This window comes from Cupressus sempervirens, chromosome 3 (genome assembly GCF_028749045.1).
Source record: "Cupressus sempervirens isolate cs-2001-9-10 chromosome 3, ASM2874904v1, whole genome shotgun sequence".
NCBI lineage: Eukaryota > Viridiplantae > Streptophyta > Pinopsida > Cupressales > Cupressaceae > Cupressus > Cupressus sempervirens.
In genome coordinates, this window is record NC_143120.1 from 15,279,051 (window position 1) to 15,293,199 (window position 14,149).

At 37.6% G+C, this 14,149-nt stretch overlaps 1 protein-coding gene across 1 annotated transcript in view; it reads left to right on the top strand.

The window, feature by feature from the left end:
- Positions 1 to 14,149, top strand: part of LOC149564504 (uncharacterized) — a 195,798-nt gene that overhangs the window by 154,849 nt on the left and 26,800 nt on the right. The window contains exon 5 of the mRNA XM_089818046.1: positions 4,932 to 5,167. Within this exon, the coding sequence (XP_089674172.1) occupies positions 4,932 to 5,167 (236 nt within the window). The remainder of the gene's footprint in view (positions 1 to 4,931; positions 5,168 to 14,149) is intronic.

Genomic DNA, 14,149 nt, shown 5'->3' on the forward strand with positions numbered 1-14,149 from the left:
TTTGGAGGCCTAATTCTATTAGGACTTTCCTAGTTTAGTTTGGTCCAGTTTGGTGAAATTGATAAGGAAGATCATGGATTTTAAAACCTTTAGTATGAATCCCTCACTCCTGGTAGAAGATGGGAAGATCAAGTTTGGTGAAAATAGGAGACTAGAAGGCTTGCTGAAGTGACTTAAGGGAGAATGCAAGTACAAAATTCATTAATGAAATTGGATAGGAAGGTGTAGGGGATAAATAATAAATCCTTTGAGGATAGAAAACCCTAATAGGCTAGGAGAGAAGCCTAGGAGGCCCTTAGTGAAGGTAAGGGCTAGTGGAGGAAATCAGATTACATCGCGAAACTAATCTCATCTTCAAAGAAATCTTCCAATTCTAGTAGCCCTTTGTCATTTGGTTCCATTTTTCTCCCTTTTTCATCCACCCCAAAATCCTTGTCACATTTCGAGTTGGAGGATGCCAATTCCTCGCTCACCACTTCTTGGATCAATGATGTACTTTCGTCCTTCCCTATCAATGGATAGGGTATTTCTCTTTCAATCGTGATTTGCCTTGGTATAGATCAACCAACCTCTCCTGAGGAGAGTGTTATACCCTTCTCTAGGGGGATGACTACAAAGTCGAGACAGAAATGTTATGTGTCAATTGTCACCTTTTGTACCACGAGTTTTCCCAATGGCTTAATGCCAAGTGGATTGACACACACCAAGTGAAGGGTTGGTGGTTAAAGTGTCGGCTTCCCAAGAAACTTAAAAGTTTCTTTTGGCAGTACATTGACTCTCAAGCCTCTGTCGACAATGGTGTTTCTCAACTTTCTTCCCGTGATCTCTATCTCAATAATGAATGACTTCCTCTCGATTGCTACTTCCAACAACATGGATCATTGGCCATGTCCCCTTTACATAGTTGTTCCTCTCTCAGCTTCTTTTGTTCTAGGCTTTTGCCACCTTTGACTATTTTTGTAATAGCCATTTTTAATTGTTGCATGGTTTGTAGGTATGTCGCCTTTGACATAAATTGTTGTTTGCAACACTTGCCTCATTATGTTCTTTTCAGACTTCGACCATAGTGGCATATTGGCAATTTCATTTGAGCATTTTCTTTCATCCATCATTGCTTGTTTCACGTAAGGTTTGGCTTCTTGCAATTTTTCTCTTTGTATGGGGATCTGGGTATGTTACCTTCGTTGTTTGTAGCATGGTGATCACTAGTACTTCATTTGGCTCCTTCGCCACCAACTGTTTACCCTTTTCTACATTGTGCAATCAACTTCTTCATGTTTCATGGGTCCAGATCACTTGCATAATAAACCAGAGTTGTTTTGACAACTTTGGTTTTGGTAGTCATGGGAAAAATAACCCCATTCATTGCACATCCAACATTAGATCATTGGTCTTCCTTTTGTATCATAGTGGATTCTATTCAGTTTTACTATTGTTATTATTATTGTTATTGTATTGCTTCTTGTTATGATTTTTGCCAGGTGATACATTTGAGTTGACAGGTGGTTTTGTTTGTGTGGATGGTAGGGTTAATTGCTCCCCTTATACAAAGAGCACTTGTGTGCTTCTTGTCTCTCGGTTGTTTTTATTTGGTTTTTTAGTTGTTGATGAGTGGTTGGTTAGTTGATAGTTCTTGATGGTTGGTAATCTTAACTAAGGATTGCTATATATGTGCTAATTTGTATGGGGGGACCATTTTTGATTTGTCATGTACAAATTGCATATCAAACTAAATGGAATAACTACTTTGTCTCTCTAAAAATTGGATTTATACTTGATACTTTATGTTTTGTATTGATATCTTATGTTCTTAAAGTTTTATTCTTGTTTACTCTATGTATTAAATAACATAACCTTATTAGACTAAACAAACTATAAATCTTAAAACAACCATTTTTTATTTTTGCATCCATTTCAAATCCTCATATTTAAATCAAAGTGATCACAAGGAGTAATGCAGGAGCATCCTTGGTGTAAGGGCAATCTTGTATCACCAAAAAAAAATTTTTGGTTTGGCTTTTCAATAAGGGCTATCTTAAGTGTAGAGTTGTTACTTCTTGAAGCTTATTATTTTAATAAGTTGGTCATTCGAGCCCAAAATGTTTTGATTTCTTCCCAAGAGGTTCATTTTAGATAGATCAACCTAATAGTAAAGTTTTATTGCGAGATCAAGTCTATTTGTGAAGTTATTGAAAAATTTCGTTATTGGTAGTACAGTTTAAAAACTTTGATCTCAGTTTTGAAGGCTTTAGAGCCTCCAAAAGGGGTCAAACCTCAGCTTGCTAGAGGTTGAGGAAATTGCAGGGTATAGAGTACTTTGTGGATTTTCTGAAATGGGGTCATAATAACCAATTAGAGCTGTTGGCAATGAGTCATGGTCTCGAGAAGTTGCACCGCCTGAAATGGACGAAAATGAATTTCGTTCAAAATTTATTTTGAGTTCCAAAAGTTATTGGGGCTACTGCAATGTAAGAAAATATGAATAATAATATCTTAGGGTTGGTCGGCCTCAATGTTTAGGCTTAAAATTTCTAGAACTTTCTTGGGCTGTTAAAAATTGTCTATCTAAGGAAGGCTCATAGGGTTGTCTAGGATAATTCTAGGGAGGTATATGGTGGCACTAGCTTATAGAATTTATTAAGGAAAATTCCCATCTGGCTTGGCGTGTTATATTTCTGAAATTTGTAGTTCTATACTTTTGGAGATAATAAGAAGCAATTTTTCTGTTCTTGCAACTTGTTATTTCTCTGTTTCTGTTTTGTGTTTGTGTTATGAAGGGGAGTATCCTTAATCAAGGAGCTTGCATTTAATTCACAAATCCTTTTTATAATTATGAGTTAATCTTGTAGGCATTGAATCATAGATCTGCTATATAGTTATAATTAGTGTAACGAAGAGAAACCTACCTAGGTTTTGTAGATCCTAAAATGTAGAGTAAAATATAAGTCTAAGTGTTTCCTATTTGTTGGCCAAATCTCTCATTGTTTCCAAGCATAGGACCTAGTAAATCTTTAGGAATCATTGGAGTAGAGATTTGGGAAACAAAACTTTCAACACCCAAAAACATTGAGTGAATTAGCAAAAAAATAAGAATGAATTCTCCATGCATGCTTCTTCATACACACATGCTTTTTTTTTTCTTTCATGCATGCACTGTTCTTTTAATTCATGCATGCAGCTTTTTTATTTCATTCATGCATTTCTTTTCTAATTCATTCATGCATTTCTTTTTTAATTCATGCATGCATGCTTTTTTCTCATTGGAATGAGTTCATAGCTTCTCATATGATTACTGCTTCTCATATGATGACTAAGTAAAATAAGGGAACATGACAGTGTAATCTAGTGTATTTCTTGGGATGATTCTTCATCTTCACATTTGGCAAATTAGTTGTGAAAGTTGTCCCATACAGAGATGTGCTCCATTGGATTAAGAAAAGAAGATTAAAGCAAGTGCAGAAAATAGATAGCTTGCATGGGTACGCATATCCACACCCCTGGTATGTGTACCCATGTACCCAAGTACTAGGTACTTAGTGGAGAGCATCATAGCTAAGACCTTGATTAAGTTTTCTGTTTTTTGTTTGCATGTCGGATTGTTTTTATCAATCTTAATTCAATACATAATCAATTTGAAACTTCGATACAATGCTGATTAACAGCGACCTTTATAACTGTTCAAGTCAGCAGCTTATCCTTTGCTATATATCATTGTTATATGTTTTACGATCTTCTTGCTCATCTTTAAAGTCCGCTTTCTCTTTTATGGATCTAAACATTTATCATATATTATTATTACAAACATATTGCAAGTCTAAAACTGAAAACAATACATTACATTTGCAAACTTTATCACTGTTCTTGTTTTGAAAAACCATTCTTATGACTCAAAATTTCAGATTTTCTACAAATATTAAATTATATTAAAAAAATGTTTGATGTACCCAAGTATCTCTATTTGGAAAAATAGTCATACCCATACTGGTACCCTAAGTAGCCAAGTACCCTCCACCCCTGTGCAACCTTGGAAAATAGACAAGATCTCAGAACTTCACATGTTTGCTCTGGAGCATAGATACAGATAACATATAATATGCTTAAACAGATTGTTTTTGCTTCTTTTATTTTCAACTTGGGCACAAAAAAGGACAAAGAGATTAGAATAAATAGAGTAATGGTAACACAACCATGGTTTACTGGTTCATATGGGTAGCTAATAGATGAACAATGTGGGATGGACAAACATGGTTTGAAACCACTAGGGACATGCTGCTCTGTTAAAAGTAACATCTATAAAGGCTACAATTTTTTTTCGGAATTTGCACAAAAACGACTTTAAAAAGAGGAAATCACTAATTAGTGGGATCACTGGTTGACATAAAGTACTACTGTGGAATTCACATCAAAATTCAAGAGACTAAGGAAGAGATCTCCAATGGATGTGTATTCACTAGCTACAATATTCCTTGATTGATAATAAGATTTACGGAAACAAGATGACTGCAATCCATTTTAAAGAAGCAGAAGGGATCAGTTGAAGTAGTTTTCTATTTAATGCTTTATTAGAATTTCTAGCCATGAAAGATATTTCATGTGATAGCAAAACAGAAACAACTTATTATGAAGTAGTAAACTTACACAAGTTTTCTTATTTGCATAATACTTTTATCACATGAAAAAACAATCTATATAGAGATACACAACATATGCACATACATTTAGAATATTGCAGTCAACATCGATCACAGAAGGCTTGTGAATAGATTCCTATGCATATTGATACATTTTGGAAATTATAAAAGTTTATAATGCATGCAATATAGGTTAGGATCTTCTTTCTAGCTACATGATATCAATTTGAAATAATCAGTAAAGTACTTTATGCCTTTCTTTGTATAATATATCTTTATGCATTGAGGTTGGTTGTGCAGGTAAAATCAGGCACATCAGAATGGGAAAGAATTTCAGCTGAGGCTGCAAGAACTATTCCAGGCAGAGAAAATGGTGGGAATTGTGACATAAAAAATCTCAGCAGGGGATCAAAGATATACTTTCCTGTATTTGTAGATGGTGCAAATCTCAGTATGGGTGACATGCATTTCTCCCAGGGTGACGGTGAAGTCTCTTTTTGTGGGGCTATTGAAATGAGTGGATTTCTTGAGCTTAAGTACTCTATCTTCTCTCTCCTTTAAAAATTTATATTTTTTATTCAAAAAATATTTTTGCGAACTATCTTTGACAATTTGCCCATAAAATAGAGCAACAAGGGTTCTCTTAATTCAATTTGCCAAACAATCTCTGCAGTGATATGGCCGATTTGTAATGCAATTTGTCGGAGCCTTCTCAAAAAATAGATAACTGTCTGCAATATCTCTGTCTGGCTACTTCACTTTTTAGATTTTTTTTACCTATGTTAGCTGGGGTTAGTTGCACACATAGTTGAAAAACATGAACTCGATAATAATTTGGGTAGCCCTAAAATTTAAAAAACTTGAAACTTGCCAAAACCTCAGCACTTTAATTGAACATGTGAAAATATATAATTTCATAAAATATTCTTAAAAAACATATACACACCAGATTTGTAGAACATATACTGATTTGAGATTTCCATCATATATAAATCAAGTTTTGAGTTAAATACATAGCAATTAGAATTTAGCAAATTAGCATAGTCATAGACCAATAAAAAGTGCAACATCTGAATAAAATTTAGTTAAATACGTATCAAAGTCCAACTCCACAAAATAAATAGAATCTTTGAATACATATTAAGTTCAAGTTTTGGTATTGATGAAAACTAGAAAGCATGAAGTGCGTATGCGATGAAAACTCAAATAAGATCGTGACTTCAGTTTTCCTTTGCCCGATAGGTAGAGTATGTTCGGATTTGTTTTGTTAGCAGACCACACACTCTCTTACATACTGCAATACGTCTCCTTTAAGTCCTTTCCATGAAAACCTCTCCTTGAGACGCCTATAAGTTTTGAGGAAGCCCGGGTGTCCTGCCAAGGCTGAGTCGTATACCTCCTTCAAGATTTTCTGTTTCAATTTGGATTTCAGCACTAAAAATATCCTATTCTTATAGCAAATGATGTCATCCACCACTTTGTACTAATCATCCTGGATGTTGCCATCCATTAACTCACAAGCAAATGTGTTTTTGGAATATTCTACCAACAAATGTGCTTTCCAATCAACTGAAATCTGGCTCAGTAAGCAGATGGCGGGTTTCCTAGACAAAACATTTGCAACCACATTGTTCTTTCCTTTCACATATTCAATGTCAAAATCAAAAGCCTGAACCTTGCTTACCCATTTTTGTTGCCTCTTGTTCAAGTCCTGTTGCTCCAAAAAATATCTCAAACTATTGTGTTCCGTACGAATGACAAACTTGGCACCCACCAAATACTGCCAGAACTTGGTTAGTGCATGTACGATGGCAAACATCTCTTTGCCGTAGATGAAATATAAGCAATCTGTTTGCATAAGCTTACTGCTCTCATAGGCTATGGGGTGTCTATCTTGCATCAGTACTTCGCCAATGCCTTCTTTGGATGCATCACACTCCATAATGAATGTTTGAGTGAAATCAGGTAAAGCAAGCATGGGAAAAGTGCTCATTGCATCCTTCAACTTATCAAAAGTGAGTTGTGCCTTTTCATTCTACTGGAAGGACCCTTTTCTTGTCAGATCTATTAATGGTGCGCTGAGCTGAGAGAACCTTTTTAGAAACCTCCGGTAATAACTGCATAGTCCAAAAAATCCTCGCAACTCCATGAGTGATTTTGGGGGAGGCCAATCAAGGATAGCTTAAATCTTCTCTTGATGAACTTGAACTCTATATTTACTAACATGTCCCAGGTACAATATTTCTGTCATACCGAATTCACACTTGGATTGCTTGGCGAACAAAGATTGATCCTTCATGATTCTTAGGACTTCATCCAGATGCTTCAAGTGCTCTTCATATTTCCTGCTATAAATAAGAATATCATCAAAAAATACCAGTAAGTACTTATGCAATTGTTTGTTGAAGATGCGATTCATGCATGATTGGAATGTAGCAGGTGCATTTTTTAATCCGAATGGCATGACCAGGAACGCATAATGTTCGTAGTGACAATGAAAGACCATCTTTTCTACGTCTTCCTCCCTCATGCAAATCTAATGGTATCCGGAAAGGAGATCTATTTTTGAAAAATAGATTGCACCATGTAATTCATCCAACAACTCATCTATCCTTGGAATGGGATATCTATTCTTTATTGTGTTTTTGTTCAACGCATGGTAGTCCACACACATGCACATCATCCAGTACTTTTTGACCAAAACCACTGATGATGCGAAGGGGCTAGAAATGAGATGGATCTATCCTTTCTCTAGCAGTTCCTGAATTGTCTTTTCGATCTCACCTTTGAATTTCTTGGGATGGCAATAGGGTGTGGTTATGACTGGCTTGGCTCTTGCTTGCAACTCGATAGTGTGTTTAAACCCTTGATGAGGCTATAAGCCAGGAGAAATGTCTATAAAAGCTTTATCATGTTCACTCAAAATATTCTGGAGGTCATCATCTTGTGGAGGTGTCCATTGGCCTTTTATAGGTTCTGTCGAGACAAAACAATGTGCAGCCCAAGCAATGTCATCATGCCGAAAAATTGCCTCCATCCAATGTGCAGAAACTTCCTTCGGACCCTCATTTCTATTCTGTGGAGAACAACCTTCTTTCCATGGACAACAAAAGTGAAGTCCATCCGTTTGAAGCTCTGAGTGTATTCATCAAATGTCTTCATCCACTATATGCCCAAAATAACCTCCATGTCATCAAGGTTCATTATGAAGAAATCTTTAGTCACCGTGTGATTCGCCATTGTGATACTTAGCTAAGGAACAAGGTGTGTGCAAGGCAAAAGAGTCCCTCCGGCGACCTGGACCTGGAATCCTGTGTGGATCTCTGTAGGTAGACCTCTTCACTTCACCAGAGATGAGTCTATGAAGTTTAGAGTAGCCCTGCTATTGAGCATCACCATAAGCCTTTGTCCTTGAAGGGTTCCCCGTACATGAAACACCGTGCACCTCAAGCTATCGACAAGGGCGATAGTTCCTCCGCACCGTACCAATGCTGTAATTCTTTCCATACAGTTCAAAGTAACCATTTTGGTGTCCTCGTGGGGTTGGTTGTCTTTGGAGGGTGTATCTTCTTGTTCGTCCTTATCATCAAACACGACCTCAATGTAGTGGATTTTTGCTTTCTCGAGGCATCTGTGCCCAGGTTCCCATGGTCCTTTGCAGTTGAAACATAATTTCTTACTTTGGAGCTCTTGTCTGGTAGCTTTGTCCATGTACAACTTTCTCGGTGGAGGTTTGTTATCTTTGTCCTTTGGAAACATCCACAGTTTGGAATGTGAGTAGCTGCGTGAGGATGATGTCGTTGATGATGCCATACTCCTTGCCTTCTTAATGGCTTTCGACAGGGTGGCAGGATTGAACTCTTTTACCCAACCCTTCAGTGGTTCTGTCTGTCTATCCATGAAGAGCACTATCCGTCTTCTCTCAGAAATGTTCGTGACCAAAATAGAGAGTTTCTAAAATTCTACAATGTATTGGTCAATCGATCTAGTTTGCCTCAACTATGCCAAATCTTTGAAATTGAGTTCTCGATCTTTACTGTCAAATCGATCTATCAATCTCTTAGTGAACTTCTAATAGGTATTTATTTGATCATGTCCGAGTGTGATGGTGTCGTGATGCCACCATTCATGTGCAACTCCCTCCAAGTGTAAGGCCGCAAATTTAATTGCTTCTTCTTCAAGCATGGGATTAAGTTGGAAGTAAGTATATGCTTTCATTACCAACACTTGTGCAAATATGGATCCAAATCCATCAAATGGTGACAAATTTACTTAACTTCCTTCTGAGATCATCGTTAAAATACCCTCGGTTTCTACCTCCGAAATATCTCATTCTCAAATTTGTGTAATCTTTGTAGGATATATCTTCCTCCAAATTCACGTTCTTCCAGTCTTCTTTCAGTTGTTCTTGCATTTCTTCAAATGTCGGCTGCTTCCCTCTAGGTGGTGTCTCCATCTGTGGAGGAAAAGACGGCATGGAAGGTCGAGAGTGTGCTGAATGAGGATTTTCTCTACTCGACACCGAGTCCGTGCTATGACCATTTTGTGCTCCGGATATTTTATTGTCTTCCAACTTCTTGAGAGTCTCTCCCATGAGTCGTTGAGTATCATTGATCTGTGCTTAATTCCTCGCAAGCTCTCTCAGTAGTGCCACGAGTTCGGTAGCTGTGGGTTCCAGTTCGGCAACCATTCTATCAAAAGAATGGGTTCTTCTCTTTCGGCTATAAACTCTCATTCGCTATCCACAGGTTGGCAAGATCAAAGCTCTAATACCACTGTAATGAACCAACCTAGCAATGCAGTGTCTAAGTACACAATGAACAGTTAGGTACAAATGACAGTCTGTACATGATGGTAGGAGTTCATATGGTGGAGGCTGGGCTGAAACATATTGTACAGTGTAGAGGAGATGTTGCACTATGATTTAATGGAAGGACCATACACCAACAACAGAGGGAAGAGTGTACGGGGTGGTAGGATGAAGTACGGTGGAGTAATAGGCCGTACGGTAGGAGACTTGGCCATACAGTGCAAGATGCAATGACTGTATGCTGTGACAGTGATAACCGCAAGGCAAGCACCAAGGCTGAACGGTAGACTTGGGGTGAGCTAGTGAATGTTGAGGGAGGCCATACAATTGATGGAATGAGGGAAATGGGAAGTTGTTGTACAGTAGGACAATGTAGGCACACAAAAAGATGAACTTTGTGCAAGGAGAAGTGAACAGTGTATCGATAGTAATGCTCGGACATGCAAAAACTCAAAGACCCAAATTCTTCAAATAAAGCCAAAACATGAATGGAGATAGAACATATAAAATCTTCAAATAATATTTGCCACAAGATGGTGCTCTGATTTGTCAAATCCAAGTGAAGTATTACAGGTGACGGAATAGGGTGAGGGTCGAATCCCACCAAAACCAAAAAGCCAAGTAAGGAAGATTTTTCACTTCCAAAATGGTAAACAAACCAGAATTCCAACAGGAATTCGTAGTATAAAGAAAATAATCCAAATTGCATACCTCATGACTACTTGCAAGTCGTGCTTAAATACCCGTTGGGAAAAACTTTCTGAGGGTGTACAAAGATAGTTGACGGCAACACAAACTATGGAAACAAAAACAAAAATGGATCCGAGATATATTAAATCAATCGGCTCATTAACAATAGTTTGATTAATAATCTATTTTATGACAGGGATCTTACACCTTCGTTGTGTCACACTATCGACAAAATTCCATTGTGCTACTCTGATATAAATATTGTCGTGTCCATCGTTTTTAGGATCCCAAACACACCAATCTTGAAATTCATCAATATAATCCTTCATGATCACGAGTGGAGGATAAACATCATAATCAAATAATGATATCAATTGTTCTTGCAAATGATTGTCGGTATTGCCTCCACTGCTAGGTTCATGATTGCCTTGATGTGACTCCAACTCACTACCCATATGCTTAGGAAGATTTATATGTTGGTAATATGACCAATCAATCAAATAAGGTGAGATATGTGGTTGTCATTTATGGCAACATTTGTTTTGCAATTTAGTCATGATTATTTGTGAAGGAAAATTGTCTTAGATAGTGTTACAACAACATGACAAGATTTGTTGATAGCGGAATATTCCCTTGGAATATTCTCTTGCGCAGTTAATCAGAGATGCATGATGTCATCTTGATGATGTATACCAGTGCGCATGTCTGTACGAGCAACCAAGTTCAAGTTATGAAGGAAATAGTGATGCAGTGATATCACAATGCAAAACAGAGCATGTCAGTAGAACGAGTTAAATGAATTGAATAATTGTTTTAATTATTAATTCCTGATGAGCCGACTCTAAGGATAATATGTGAGCCGACCAAGGATAATTTACTAATATGTTTGGTATATATAAAGAACTTCAATTACGAAGTTAATGTGATGCAATGATGAAAAATGTTATGCAAAGTAATGTTATGTGATTCGAAATATGATGTAGTTTGACATATGCGCAGTTACCCTTTGTATGAAGAACTGACAATCAGAAGATTTGCGAAGTACAGCAAGTGATCTGCTTTTGTATGTAATGTTCCTGATGACTTCTCCTGGCCAAATCGAAGAATTTCGGAATCCGTATGGATTTGCAAAGAAAACAGGAGGTACAGACTAAATTGGAGGAATGAAATAGTGCCATACTGCTGATATTTGCTAGCCGTACATTGAGACAGAGCTCTTTACGGGATTCCAAGGTGATGGCCATACTCAGGACTAGATAGTCCGTACGGATGCTAGAAGGCCATGCACTGCAATTAGAAGGTCGTACGTTGTGCAGGGAAGGCTGTACAATTGAAATAGAGCCAACCGTATGGTGGATTGGAGATGGTTGTACGGTGTTTGGGAGAAAACCATATGGTGACTGTAGCAGGGCCGTACGGTGATGCAAATTGTTGTATCTCAGCACGGAATGACGGGTATGACGAGGTGTATGGACAGTGAAAGTTGTGGGGAATGACAATACGGAGAAAAGGGGATAGGAACCCAAACCCAACACAGAATATAAATGTGGTTCATGCACAGAACACCATAGGACTTGATAAAATCCACAATAACAGAGACTTAGATATGAATAATAATTACCAAAGATACTTCAACTTGCCAGATCCGATCCAAGCAATACATGCATAACGAAATAGGGTGAGGGTTGAATCCCACCGAAACCGCCGAGCCAAATAGGGAAGATCTTTTACTTCCGAAATGGCAAACCATTCCGAACTCCAACACGAATCCGCAATACAGAGAAATATAATCCAAGCATGCCTACAGACTACCTACGAGCCATGCTTAAATACCTATTGGGAAACTTTTCGAGGGTGTACAAAGATAGCCGACGGCGACACAAACTATGGAAAAAAAAAATGGGTCCGAGATAAATTAAATCAATCAGCCCATTACAAAGGTTTAATTAAATGCATTTATTTTATGACGGGGACAATACAGTTCTCCTGTCCCAAAATTTGCTTGTCCTCAAGCAAATGCAAACCCAGTTTTAATCCTTCTATAATCAGCTCCTTCAGTTCCGAGTCAGGAACTAAGTAGATCTTTCCATCGCAGTAAATGATGTCATCAATAACCTTGTATCTTTCATTGTGTACATAACCATCCATCAACTCACATGCAAAAGTGTTCTTGGAATACTCATCTAATAGATGGGCCTGCCAATTATCCAAGGAATGCAGTGAGGTGTTGACTGTCTTGTTTTTACTTGCAGCATTTGGGGCTGAATCCTGTTTAAAAATTGTCTCCATCTTCTTGATGGTGAATTCCCTCGATCCTTTATTTGACATTCCTCTTAGCAACACCTTCTTGTCATCCGTCTCGAATGAAAAGTCCATCCTATTGAAACTTTGAGTGTATTGGTCAAGAGTTTCCAACCATTGGATGCCTAAAATGATATCAGTATCAACCAAATCTATGACAAAGAAATCATCTGCCAGGGTATAGTTTCCCATGGAAATTTGTAGCCGTGGGATCACATGAGTGCAAGGTAACAAGGTTCCTCCTGCAACTTTAACCTCAATTTCTCCATGCTCAACTGCACGCAAGCCTTTACTAGTGACCAAAGATGAATTGATGAAATTGAGTGTGGTGCCACTATCAATCATGATTTGGACTCGTTTTCCTGAAGTGTGCCGCGAACTCTGAATATACCACCTCTAGTCTGTGTAGTGAGGGTAGCAATGGAACCCCCTTTTTGTATCAAGGCATTTATTCTCTCTTGCTAGGTAATTTCTTCATTAGTTGCTACAGGTATTTGTTCTTCGTCATCATTAGGCATCACCTCAATGTAATGAATCTTTTCCTTCCTGAGGCAACGATTACCAGGACCCCATGGTTCTTTGCACATGAAAGAGAGCTTTTTCCTTGTAATGTCCCCTTTTTTGACAGGCACCAGCTACTTGTTTTTTTAGCCTTTAATTTTCCCCGGAGGCTAAGAAAGGAAGAAATAAAGGAGAAAAATATATTAGATTAATTACTTATAAGGTTATTAAAAATAAAATATTAAAAAGTAACCTTATATTTAATTAATTTAATATTGAAGTGACTAAAGAAATAAAATATCAAAAAGTCACTAAAAGGAATAAAGTAATAGATTATTCTAGAAGTTTCTTGAAGTTACTTATGAATTCTTTATAAGGAGCTTTTGGGGGGGGCATTTGAGACATCTTGAGTTGCATAATCATCTATTGTGCTGAGAGCTTTAGTGCTTGTAGGTTTGCTTGAGGGTTTGATGACTCTAAAGTGCCAATTTCGGTTGTGAGATATCAGTGGAATTGGTATTCAACCAATTCATTTGAGCTTCATTCGGAGTTAATTTTTGCAGGGTTTGTCTCAGATTGGGCATCAAAGATTTGACATCATTTTTGCAAGGTGAAGGGCAGAGTTGAGTTCGAAATTCTTGGACCAGCAAAGGGGTTCAAATTTGGTGAAGTGAATCAAGGAAGAGTAGTTCGAAAGTTTGGAGGAAATTCATGTTCATTGGTGGTATCAATTTCAAGTCTTTTTGCAGGAGTTTAAGACTGTACGGCTAAGCCTGGGAAGGCATTTTCGGCACCCATAAAAAATCACAAAAATTGCTACATCAAAATTGCAGTGTAGCTGGGTTGATGTGATTTTATCCTAGGCATATAACAACACTTCCTAGCAATGATTATAACAGGTTGAAGAGGTGAAGGGTGACTCAGTTTGGTGCAGCTGTACATAGCAGAAGTTTCTAGCCTCATAGTGGATAACAAGAAGGTACAGGTCGGTACTAGTTTAGTTCAGCAGTAGAGATACAGCAGTGAAAGGAAGTAATGCACGCTTCGAACTAGAAGACAGAGTGTGTAGAAGCAAATCCAGGGACAGCTAGTACTGTTGGTGGCTTTCCAAACTCAAGGGAGACTACTCAGCCATAAACATCTTCAATACTATTCCAGGTTCTCTCCTTGTTTTACAATTGTGAAAGGAGGTTCATTTTGATAAGAATTTATTGTC